The sequence below is a fragment of the Perognathus longimembris genome, chromosome 10 (assembly GCF_023159225.1).
Source record: "Perognathus longimembris pacificus isolate PPM17 chromosome 10, ASM2315922v1, whole genome shotgun sequence".
NCBI lineage: Eukaryota > Metazoa > Chordata > Mammalia > Rodentia > Heteromyidae > Perognathus > Perognathus longimembris.
In genome coordinates this window covers 62,750,046-62,763,504 of record NC_063170.1, presented here as the reverse complement: position 1 = coordinate 62,763,504, position 13,459 = coordinate 62,750,046, and the positions used below count along the sequence as shown (strand labels likewise).

The 13,459-nt window shown below is 37.2% G+C and overlaps 1 protein-coding gene across 1 annotated transcript in view; it reads right to left on the bottom strand.

The window, feature by feature from the left end:
• Positions 1-13,459, bottom strand: part of Cntn6 (contactin 6) — a 181,599-nt gene that overhangs the window by 131,481 nt on the left and 36,659 nt on the right. Inside the window, exon 2 of the mRNA XM_048354889.1 lies at positions 3,785-3,911. Within this exon, the coding sequence (XP_048210846.1) occupies positions 3,785-3,911 (127 nt within the window). The remainder of the gene's footprint in view (positions 1-3,784; positions 3,912-13,459) is intronic.

Sequence of the window (13,459 nt, the reverse complement as noted above, 5' to 3'; positions counted from 1 at the left end):
TCAGAGTCAGCTTCAAGAGCTTTCTGTTTATTCAAGGGAGGGGCAATCAGACTTATAGCAGTAATGACGAGGGAAGGGGAGGGACTGACCAGGAGCTAGCAACAGGCTAGTGAGCATGTCCATCCAAGAGCAGCGCCCTAGGACCTCCCCCACAGGCTAATGTCACTTCCCACAGAAGCAACTTCTGGGCGCCCAACAGCGCCATTAGGACACATGTGCTCTTAGAGGAGAGGTGGGGCTGGTTTGGCTTTCTCTTCCAGTTTCAGATCCTGAAGGAGGTGGGACTAGCTGGCAGCCAGTAGTCCCAGGTCTTAAAGGTATAGCCATCCCCTACAATTAATATCATTGAGAGTGACTTTCAGCAAATTGTTCTTAAACTTTCGAAAGTTCTAATTGTCTTTCTTTAGTCATAGGGCTTGGACTCACAGCCTGGTCAATATCCCTGAGCTTTTGGGCTCAGACTAGTGCTCTACCACTTTAGCCACAGCTCCACTTCCCAATTTTTAGTAGTAATTGGGAGATAAGATTCTCAGGGGGAAATTTTATGAATGGGCTGGCTTTGAACTGTGATCCTCAGATTTCAGCCTTGTAAGTAGCTAGGATTACAGGTGTGAGCCCCTGGCGCCCAGCCTCCAATGTTGTAATTTTATCACTGCTATTTACCTCTATGATATTCTAGTTCATGTGTGTGTATGTGTGTGTGTGTGTGTGTGTGTGTGTGTGTATAAAAATCAATTCCCTAAAAATGAGGCAACAGAATATATTTGCTACCAGAATTCTGTGAGAGTTTTTTTTGTAAAATAAATAACAGATTTCACTTGGGTTTTCTTTCTTTTAAAAATATGCAAAAAACAACTTTATCTTATGAAGAAGGAAGCTTATACAAAAAAGAAAATAATGGGATGACAGACTAGATAGGGCGACTCTCATTTCTAGTCAAAGGCTCTTTGTTAGTGTTTTATTTTGCTTATTTAGTTATTTAGTCAGTCCTGGTGCTTGAACTCAGAGCCTAGGCACTGACACTGAGCCTCTTTTGCTCAAGGTTAGCACTCTACCACCTGAGCCACAGTGCCACTTTCTGCTTTCTGTGTGGTTTTGTTGTTGTTGTTGTTTTCTGATACTGAGGAATTGAACCCAGGGTTTTATGCATGCTAAGGCAAGGGCTCTACCAGTAAGCCTCATTCCCAGTTCCTGATATGGTTTAAACTGTATCGAAACAATTTAAATATCTACTTTGTGATAATAAAACTTTTCCTTTTTATGTGGCTGCTTAGTGTCTATCTGTCTATCTTTCTGTCTCTCCTTGGCTCTTGCTTGGACTCTCTTTCCCTCTCTCATTCTTTTCTCCCTAAGGTGAATACTATTGTGGAGGAGATTTCAAAAATAAAAATCTAACTAAGAAATGGTCATATTAAAACCAAAATTTTACATTTTGTTGCTAGTGCATTTTATCTGAAATGCCTGTGCCCTTTGCTATATTATCAGTGAAATTGTGTCTAAGTCTGACATTTAGGAATTAAAAATTAAATTCTGACTCTGTCTTCAAATCTCTGTTCTATGAGTGTTATAATATAATGTTAGAGAAGAGCTAAATAAGGTTACAGAGATTAAAAATAAGAAGCTAAATTACTTTTATTCAGCCTTTTAGTTTACAAGTATTCAATATATCCAATAACATTATTGCTTTTAGTCTTCATTTTATTTATTTCTTCATAGATGTGCTAAGTTTTAGATTGTATTCAGAGCCACGCTTTTTTTTACACATCACCATATTATACCTTTACATGAACATCATTCATTTATCTTATTTTTATATGTATCTGATGTATTTAACTTATTTTAAAAACAAACTTAGGGCTGGGGATATGGCCTAGTGGCAAGAGTGCTTGCCTCGTATACATGAAGCCCTGGGTTTGATTCCCCAGTACTACATATATAGAAAATGGCCGGAAGTGGCGCTGTGGCTCAAGTGGCAGAGTGCTAGCCTTGAGCAAAAGAAAGCCAGGGACAGTGCTCAGGCCCTGAGTCCAAGGCCCTGGACTGACCAAAAAAAAAAATAATAATAATAAAAAAAACAAACTTAAAAATTTATGGTGATTTATATACTCCTTCCTTTCCCTACCTAACCTTACCAAGTTCTATAATCAACTGACTTAGCTTTCAAAACATAAAATTATAAGCTGAAATATTAGATGTTCCTGAAAGACTATGTTAATAGATTTTATATATTTAATTTGATGTTAAATTAAATAAGGCAGATCATTACTTGAGGAGGGCAAACTAACAATCAAGCAAACTCTGAAATGAGAGAAACAAATGGTAAAGTGATTGAACTTTCCCTAATAGTTGAGCTGTGAAATTAAGGAGTTCTAATAACAGGAAAATATTTATAAGTAAAATGTTAAGAAGCCAGAGCTTATTAGCTCCTTTGTTATATAAAAAAAAGATGTTTGTGTACAATATAAGATAAGGCCATGGTACCTTTAACTTAGCACATTTAAGCCATTTGTGAATTAACCTGGAAAAATTAAGATCAAAGAAACTATGTATGATTACATGGTATTTATGTTGCATTCTCAAAATTCAGAAAACCCAGCCTATTCTGCCAAAATGTACTAAAATTGTTAATTTCATGTGTGTGTCAATTCACCCCTATATATCAACTGTTATACTTTTAGAAAATGCCTTAAAAACCCAGATCCTCAGATGTCATTTTAATATTTATTTCTTTCCTATATTCAAATCACATACACAGTTCATACCAGCTAAATATTCTTGTCATTAAAATAAGTATAATTTATACATGCATCTATTTTTAAATTTGTGAATTCCATCCATTATATGCACCAAATTGCTTTTCTGTCAATTGTGTAAATAAGAAGATATTACTGGCCATTCTCCACTATTATTCCATATTTATGTACAAGAAAAAATTCTACTTTTTTTTCCTATTTACCCATAACAGATATTTTCTGTCTGCCTTAGAAGATTCAAAGCTGTCTTCAACAATGTTTTTCCATAACTGGTAGTTTCTGTGTAATGGGATCTGCTGATGAAATTACAGAATTTTTTGGTAAAATAAATTTAAACAAGGTGCTAGTGGCTCATGCTTATATTCCTAGTTATTCAAGAGACTGAGATTTGAGGATCACAGTTCAAATCTGTGAGACTCTTATTCCCAATTAATTAGTAAAGGCCAGAAGTGGAATTATCATTCAAGTGGCAGAGTGCCATCCTTGAATGAATAAGATACAATGCTCAAGCCTTCAATTCAAGCTCCAGTACCAACACACACACACACACACACACACACACACGACCAATTTCGATGTCATTGTGAAAGGGGGAAATCAGAACTTGGTCCCATACTTGTGTGGGGCTTTGGAAAGCAACTTGAGTGTGCACTTTCTTGTTTCTAGTGAAGCAATCAAATTTTATCCCGTCTCTCTTACTGCCTTCCTATCTTCCTGTGTTTCCATCTTCCTATAGTTCTTTATTCTCTGTTTGAATTACAATATGGTTCTTCATGGTGTGGAATCTCCAGAATAAATGTAACACGCAAGTAAGATAGAGACATAGAAGTGGTTACTTGAGAGGAGTAGCGGGTTTGGAAAGTTGTATGTCTTTATGTGAGTAGTGAGGACACAGCTGTGTATGGGTAGAAAAAAAATGCCTGGAGCTGTACATGTCCAATTATGGCCCTTTCAAAGCACTTTACAGAATGTATGCTTTACATCAGTGACAAAGGGAAAAGGAGAGTGGTACTCAGGGGTGGGATTTTTACCTATAATGGGGTGAAGGGTAACCGTGAGCTGCGCAATTCAGGATGATTTCAGATCTTGATAAATCCAAAGGAAAAATGACATCTTGTGGCTCCTGGGTAAAAACAGGACGGCTTAAGCGGTTCTCACCTGGGAATAGAAAAGAAGAGCATCACCTAAGACGCATGCCCCTGCCTGAATGCAGGGCTGCATTCAATATCTCTCTCCACATTTCAAAATATTTTATAGAGAAACCATCTCGAGCAGGGGGGTACTGTTGCAAGTAGAGACTTCTTTTCTTTCGTTCCTCTGGAGCACATACACTAACTGTGTTACAGAGGCCAATTTCTATCTCACATAATTTTGTTTACAATTCTTGTCAACAAAGGACATTCTCCCACCTAACGACAACAAACCCACAGTATCAACACATTAACATTGATTTTTACATTGAGCATCTAATCCTGAAGATCTCATTTTATCATTTTCTCCCTAACACAATTCTTTATTGAAAAAGGAGATAGGTGAGAATAACAAATGCCATTTCATTTCTATGTTCTGTTGTTGGGTTTGTTTGTTTGTTTTTTCAATTATAGTCACATGTATTTCTTTTTCTTTCCCCCTTCGTGTCAGAACTGGGTCTCGAACTCAGGATTTTCATCCTCTCACCTATTTTTTTTTTTACTTAAGGCTGGCACTCTATTGTTTAAACCATACCTCTACGTCTGATATCTTCCTAGTTGATTGGAAATAAGTGACTCATGGACTTTGCTTCATGGCCTGGCTTCAAATTGCAATGCTCAGATCTCAGTCCCTTGAGTATCTAGGATTAGAGGTGTGAGCCACCAGTGCCCAGCCATAGTCACTTTCAATCTAGAACAATTTCCCAGTCTTTCCTTGATCAGAGCTACAGTATACTTACATCTACGATCCACTGGAGAAAGGATAGGGAAAGAGAAACCACCAGAACGATTATTTAACAAATGCTTAAAAACATGGGAATAATTGGGCACTATCAGTAGGAATAAAGAAAATGAGAATGATATGATACCCATTGTGAAGCATTTAGATGCAATGCCAACAAAATACTAAAACGGATCTGATGTGAAGGATGAGGTAAAATTAAAGAGTACTATAAGCTAGCCAATTTTATCAGTGAAGTCAAACGTGTGTATGTTGAAGCCTTTAACTATTAAAGAAGAAGGACACGAGAAAGATGAGAGACTATAACTATGAAATAAGGGGAGAAAGTAGATGTGTTTCATTTATTTTTTATTCATTTGTTGAACAAGTATTTGGAGACCTCTAGTGTATAAGAACTCTATTAGGACCTAAAAAATACAGCAGTGAACCGAACTGCTAAAACTGCTGTTTTGATTGACCTTATAATCTAATTAGAGGAAGTGTAAAAAGATTCCACGAATAAGCACATGGTGTATGCAATTGCCATGAAGAAAAACAGAAGGTAAGTAAGCCAAGAAATCTGGGTGGAGGTGGGGATGCGATCACTGATCTGGTGACAGATGAACAGAGACGTAGAATATGACTTAAGAGAGAACTTGGGAAAGAATTCTACGCAGAGAAACAGCAGGTGCCCACTTCCTAAGACTGAAGATACTGGTATTATATAAATGAAAGCTAATGGTGGTTGGTACCAGAGTGTTTGTGATAGAGATGGATAATAACTAGACTCCAGATATATTTCACTTATTTATATTTCTATACAATGGGGGCAATGAGAATTGTAATGGATTTGAGGAAACTATTGAAAGTGAGGATTGGTAAAAGGTAATAAGGCTTAGAAAACATAATTTGAGATTTGTTTCCCATGATTTGGAACGAGGGAAATCCTTATTCAGTAGGAGAGTTTCACCCGAACAGGCCTGAAGACCAATGGAACAAAATTGAAGACCCAGAAATGAACCCACAGAACTACACCTACTTAATCTTTGATAAAGGAGCTAAAACAATAGTTTGGAAGAAAGATAGCCTCTTTAACAAATGGTGCTGGCAAAACTGGTTCAACGCATACAACAAACTAAAACTAGATCCTTATATATCACCCTGCACCAAAATCAATTCCAAACAGTTTGGTTTTATAAGCATTGTGTTTGTTGCTCCTGTTGAACTTGCTTCTAAATTTACATGCGAGGCCATTCTTCTACCTGAATCTGGAGTTCAGGTGAGAACTATGGGCTGAAGATACACATGTTTTCAGGTTCAGCACAATGAATGTATACAAGAGAAGAAGACCACACAATTCAGCGGAAAGGCATAGCAATAACCGAGTATCAACTCAGTAAGAGGAAACCAGTAAAAGGTACCAAGAAAGAGGCCCACAGTGTCACAGGAACTTTCCTGAATGCCTGAGAGACTACAGTGGAACACTGAGGTAGTATTCGTAAGAGGAGAGAGTGGTCAACTCTGCCAAAGAGGATGACAGGCAGAATAAGAGGAAGAAAAATGTAAGATTACAGGGGACCTGGTAAGAGTTGGAAAGTGGTACAGGGCTGACAAGTGGACCACAATCAAGAAAGAAATGTGGCCAGGTTCCGGTAGCTCATGCCTGTAATCCTAGCTACTCAGGAAGCTGAGATTTGAGGATTGTAATTCAGAACCAACCCAGACAGAAAAGTCTGTGGGACTATTTCCAGTTCACCACAAAAAGGCCAGAACCGATACTTTTGTCAAGTGGTAGAGCACTAGCCTTAAGCCAAAAGGCTCACGGATAGTGCTCAAGCCCTGAGTTTGAGTCCCAGGACAGGAACACACACACACTCTCTCACACACACACTCTCTCTCTCACACACACATACACACACACACATTTAAGTTGCTCATTGTGCTACATCTGGAGAGAGGCACGGTTCATGGCATCACTTAGTGAAAAGGAATCTTAATAACACAGAAAGAGCAGAGAAGAAATTGAGGACAGAGCCAGGAATCTTCAACAGCTATGACATTGAAAAAAGAAAGACTCAAATTATGGAGAAAATTCTCATAAGATATTGCCAATATCTTTATAGGACACCTTCATATTAGTATTCTATAGGTACTTTAACAAATTATCTCCAAATCAATAACAACAACAACAATTTATTTTCTTGTAGTCATATATGTCAAAGTTGCAAAATGGGTGTCCCTGAGCTGAACTGCCCATCTCCTATAGTTGATCAACATTTTTGGCTCATGGACATTTTTCTCCAGCTACAATGTCAGCAACAGAATATTTCATCGTTTTCACATCAACCTACTCCCTCCACAGATGCATTTTCATAACTCTTTTTCTTCCTTTCCTGCCTTTCAGGATACTTGTGACCATGAATGGACCACGTCATCTAAGCCAAGATGCTGTCATTATTTTAACCAATTGATCATTCACTGTAATTTCAACAGAAATTTTAATGCTTCCTTTTTGTTTTGGCCTTGTAATCCAATATATTACTACATTTCAAGAATGAGGGCATGGAGCTTTAATATTGTTTATATAGCCAAACCATTACACAATAGACATAATATATTGTTATAATATTTATAATAAAGCAGTACCATTACAAGTTGGAGACCTAATGATAGAGAAACAAAAACAGTAAAATACTAATGTTGGTAATCAGAAAGCTTCTTATTTTTTCTTTGTGAGAAATTCTATAATCAAATGGAATGAGATATCTAGGCCACACTTTCATTAACTTGAGGACTAAAAGAAAAATATAGTATGGTACAGTACATAGACTATTTTGTAAATATATGAGACAATAAGAGGATTAGATAGTTTAAAAAATCTCAAGTCAATGTGTTTGTATGTGTGCTAGTGTATTTATTGTATTTCTAGAATAAAAGACAGCCTATCTGAACAGTGACACTAAGAGACCAACTGAAAAGATTCAATTTTTGAATTTCTGGGACTTTGACCCTATTAGTTGCCCAATTTTAGAGCATTTTAATATTAACCCTTGAAAAATAATAGCATACTGTCAAGTACATAAAGCAACTAAAAGCACTTTCCTAAAATATCCTTGAATAAAAATGCTAGAAAACCCCATAAAACCTATTATGATCATTTAGACGTTACAATGGCCCACTGATTACTTCCTGTTATGAGACTCAGAAAGCCTCCCCTAAAGGCCACTGGCTCTCCATACACACCAATAATAAATGGAAAAGAAAACATTTGGAAGAAATAAATACATAGCTGAGAAAAATGTCTTGAACAATCTCAGAATAGCAAACATCAGTATGCACCCCGGATGGGTAACATTTGATGATAAGCAACATGGAGTTTTGGCAAGAAAATCCCAGCCAAGTATACCAGTCTGTCAATCCTACCAGTCCATGCGCTTATTGTCAACAAGAAGATCTTAATGAAATCAGTACTTTGGGTTTGAAGGTTGCCCAACTGGTCTTGTTTCGAAAGCTCAGATGCTATCTCATCCCTAAAGATGTCATCTATGCCTTTCTGCCTTCTCAGGTTGAATTCTCGTTTATTCCAGTCATGTCCTTTTCCTGACCTCTGTACCATGCAAAAATGCCACCAATTTTGTCAGAAAAGATTTGCCCTTTGTGAAACTAGGCTAATGAAATTTTATCAGCTAATATCTCTATGGATCTTTGGTTGCCTCATTCCTTATTGCGGTCCCAGGAATCTTGCCTAGAGGCAAGAGCAGATCTGCTCATTCATAATTCCACGGCAGACTTGTCCTTGTTTGTGGTCTCCCTTGCTGTAACTACAAAACAGTTTTACTACTATTGTCCTTATTTGGATTTAAAACTTATTTATGCACAATTAGATTCATGATGAGAGCTTCTTACTAATTAAAATTATTGGCTGGAAAATCCCTCTTCTATGTTTTCTGTATGTGGCAAAATAATCTCTCTTATGAAGAAATGCTCCGCCTGCTGCTAGTGTGGATTGAACACTCATCTCTCTATTTCTCTCCTGCTCCATCAGTTTAAACTCCATAAACACCATAATTATACTAGACTGGATTCAAATATGAAATAACAAAATGAAACAGCATCCCTCGATTCATTATGCTATATTGTCTTCTTCTCAATATAAAGATTAGATGACAAGGACAGTTTATAGAAATGCCAAGCATGAGAGAGCTTTTTTTTTTCCCCAGACTCATAACCAATGCAGTTTTCTTTTATTAGCAGGAAAACTGTTTGATTCCTGGTGTGAGCAAAGCCTTGGATATTTTCTGTTTATTCCTTCTATGTTCAACGAGTCCTGAATCTTTTAATTTGGCCCTGTTCCTCACTGTAATGTTTGAATATACTCAGTTCCCCCAGATGTGAAGTTGATAAGTACTTCTGGGATTCTTCCCCTTCCCCTTCCCCTCCCCTTTCCCCTTCCCCTCCCCCTCCCCCTTCCCCTTCCCCTCCCCCTCCCCCTTCCCCTTCCCCTCCCCTACTTGCCCTCCCCTCCACCTCCTCCTTCTTCTTATCTCCCCTCATTCTTACTGCTTGCTATCTTGTCTCAGTGTTCTTAAACATAGTGTAGAAAGCCAACAAGAGTCATGTGACAGTCCTCCATGGAATGAAGTGTCATGGGCATGCAGATAGGAAAAGCTTTACTTACTCTACCATCAATTCTTAAGCTTATTATTTTATTCCATTATAAAAGCAACAGGTGAAATACTTATAATACTCAAGTATAAAATGAATAAAATACAAAGATTTGGCAATGAAAAATAAACATTAAATTGTAAGTACATTGTATTTCCTGGATTTTTTTCAATACTTGAACCCAGGACTTTGTAGAGGCTGACTATGGCTCTGTCACTGAATTAAACCACTCAGTACTCTGTTAATGTTTCATAGCTACCATTATCCAAGTAACAATGCGACCTAACTATTTTCTGTCATTCATTGACCCTGGCAAATCTTTATTTTCATCAAGCAACAATTTGTAAAAGGGTCATAATTATCAATTAGGTGTCTGATATATCCAGAGAAAAACATTTATGTGGTCTGATTTTTTTCCTATGGGTATAAATAGTGTCACAAAATACATTCCTATACTTAACAGTTATTTCCTTAGCATAAGTTATTAGAAGCATGATTCAATATTGGGATGTCCTGATAATAAATATTAATTTTAATCTAATTGAGTCTTATGAGGCCAGAGATTGTTCTATAGTACAAGTGATATCCAAGTTGATATTTGGAAGATGATTATGATTCTGACATTTTTGTCAAATTGGTAAGTGTTATGTCCTCTAACTGGGCCTTTATTACCTGATTCAAGTCTTGCTACAAACTTCTGAGTAAATGTTAATTTCCTGATGTTTGAGAAAAAAAGAACTTAATCCAGTTAGCTAGCATTTGAAGCCATGACTTTCATGATTCAACAACAGAAGAGTTAGGAATAAATGTATTCTTTTAGAAACAGTAAGGATAAGTAAGTAAAAATGCTTTGATTTAAGCTGGAAACTGGTGGCTCATGCCTGTAATTCTAGCTACTCAGGAGACTGAGATCTGAGGGTCATGGTTTGAAGCCAGCCAGAGCTGGCTAAAGACTCTTATGTCCAATAAACTACTCAGAAAAAGCCACAATTGGAGCTGTGGCTCAGGTGGTAAAGTGCTAGCCTTGAGCACAGAGAGGCTCAGGGACAGAGCACAGGCTCTGAGTTCAAGCTACAGGACCAGCAAAAAACAAACAAACAGCCTGATTTGAAAGAAAACAAAATGCATTTAGAGGTAGAATGATAAAAAGTTCAAAATCGGGTTGCATAGCCAGAAATGATTTCAATATACAAACTCAAACAAATGCAAACAATCAAGGACTAATGATCAAATTGGCAATTAGAAAAACACATCATTTGGCACTATGGATCAAGTGCCTATCAAATACAAGACTCTGCTCTAATGAGAGATACTGCCACATTATTTTAATCAAAATTTAACATTAAGAAACGAAAAGGTAGATATGCATTTAAAGAGCTAAAAGGAGAGTCCAGATTTGAGGGATGGTCTGTATAAAAGAAAGAACTGTGATTTAACAAAATATTTTTTTAATTGCCTGACAGAATGCAAAGGGTCCAAACAATCTTGTCTTTTTTTTTTTTGAAGCCATAACCTTGGCTGTTTCTACTGTTATTCTGGAGTCAGTAGAATTTATTTGTTCGTTTGTTTGGAAATGTCAAGGAAAAGTCCCCCATCCTCTGGACAATGAAGTTCATATTTTTGTCTGTCTTCTTTCACTTTTTAAGCATTCTGTCCTAAATTCTAATAAGACAGATAGATAGATAGATAGATAGATAGATAGATAGATAGATAGATAGATAGATATAGATATAGATATACATGTTCCATGTCAAGCAAAGCTTGACAGTCCTTACCTTTTTGTCTGATTGTCTACAGTTCAGGTTAAAAGGAGAGAATTATTTTTTAATGTGAATTATTGGAAAATTCATTGATTCTTTTACATTTGTTTGAGGGAAAGGGATAGATTCCCTGGAATAATAATGACTTTATTATTAGCACACATTATAGGGCAGACACTGAGATCTAAGATTTTATTTCAGGCTATTTAATTATTTCCATAACCTTGTGAAAACTAATATCTTTCTCATTTAACAGGAAGAGGCTTAAAAGTCAGAGCTGCGAGTGGCCAAGTATAGAGAAATTATAAAAATGGGAAAGGACCTTCACTAAATACTTCCTCCATTTTATCACCTTATATGTGTTTGTGTGTGTCTTTGCATTGCATAAACAATTGTTACTTTTTACTGTACGAGGTCCTTAGCCTTCATTAAATGTGTGTAATTGACTTGGAGATAAAAATGCCCACTTAGTTATCACCTCTCACAACAATTTGACTCAAACGATACCCCTAGCAAATCACCAAAGCTGATTAGTAATGTTTCGGGGCTGGGTTAGAATGGCTGGCACTGCTATCATTCTAATGCTCAGGAAAAGGATGAGGTTAGAGACAAAATGGTCTAATTAACCAGGAGCTGCTTCAGTATCCTCAATGACCAGTCAAAGATTAATCAGAAACCAGGACCTTGCTTTTCAGATGGCTGAGAGATGATGCTGAAATGTATGTCAGTGAACAATGGCACCAAAATGACTAATAGCCAATTATGTCTATAACCTGCAACAACTGGCTGAGGAATTATCTCAGGCAGACACAGGCAGTGGAGAGCAGAGTCTGTGTATAACCTCTTGTCTCAGGGAAAATACTTTCATAGTTCAAGAGTTTTAGAGGGGCTGACAGATCCACAAATGACAAAAGATTAATACCAAAGTTAGTGAGCTGAATACCTGTTTCCTACACATCTCTTCTTCCATAGTTATTGATCTCTGACAGACAAAAGGGAACTCAGCCCTGACCAAGGCAGGGTATAAGGTTTTAATGGCTAGACATCTTTAGGACTATTTTTGTTTACCTTCAAATAACCACTACTTGCAATAGTGCAAGCCATGTTATAATTGATGGAAGCATATTTAGTGCATCTATAAATAAATGGAGAAAGGAATCATAGTTTAAAAAATATGTTATAGTTAACATATTTTCTTTTTTGCCAGTCCTGAAGCTTGGACTCAGGGCCTGTGCACTGTCCCTGCTTTCTTTTTGCTCAGATCTAGCACTCTACCTCTTGAGCCACAGCCCCACTTCCTGTTTTTTCTGTTTATGTGGTACTGAGGAATCGAACCCTGGGCTTCATGCATGCTAGGCCAGCACTCTACAACTAAGCCACATTCCCAGCCCCAATTAACATATTTTCTATAAACCCATCTCCAAACTTTTTAAAATAAAATCATTTATTTTGCGTTTGCTTGAAGGTGGACATTGTTTTGAATGAAGATCCCAAATGATGGCTTAAAATGTACTAGGTTTGGTAAAAGGTTTGTGTTCACAGTGTCAGTTAACGCTCATTAAAACCCTTTATTTATTCAACAGCAAACATTTACTAGGTCTCTCACTTTTAGAAGCAGGGCAAATAGGAAAGAATCAAACAAATAGACAAAAATGGACAAACAAAACAAAACAAGACCATCTTAATTTTTCATGGATCTGAAAAATAGAAAGTTGTATTACTCCTGTCTCCCTTTTATCTGAGTGGTTAAGCAGATTTGCCGCGGTGATAGCCCAGTGACCCAGCTACACAGCCAACTAATTCTGCTAACCCATGGCCCAACCCTTCACCATCCACCATGCTTCAGGCTTCCTGCTCCACATACCATGACATGTGTCTTCAGAGATCACCACACTAACGAAACACAGAAAGCTCAGGAGGAAAGTTCGACCTGAGCAAATGCTAAATGCTAGTAAACAATACCCATTTCTAAAACAAAATTCTTTCTGATTGAATTGCCCAGGTTTAAAGGCGATCTTTCCAGAACCACAAGCAAGTTAGTTTGGAAATTCCTGTCACCAATATTGAGATGGAACCTAACCTTCCATTGTGTCTTTCTGTGTTAGGACAGAGAGTAACTTTTCAGGCTAAGGAGAATAAAAGAAATTACTTGCTACTGACTTTGGGACAAGCTTCCCTGAGTTCATGAAAAAAAAAAATTGGCTGTGGAAATATCTGGTATAGGACAGAGAGAGGCAGAGAGACAGAGAGAGAATAGAAAGCAACGGTGATATATCTCCACAGAATGGGTGAATCAGCTTACCGTAAAGGTGAGAATAGTAACATCCTATGCATAATGAATAAGCTCCATCATCTGTCAAGATATCCCCA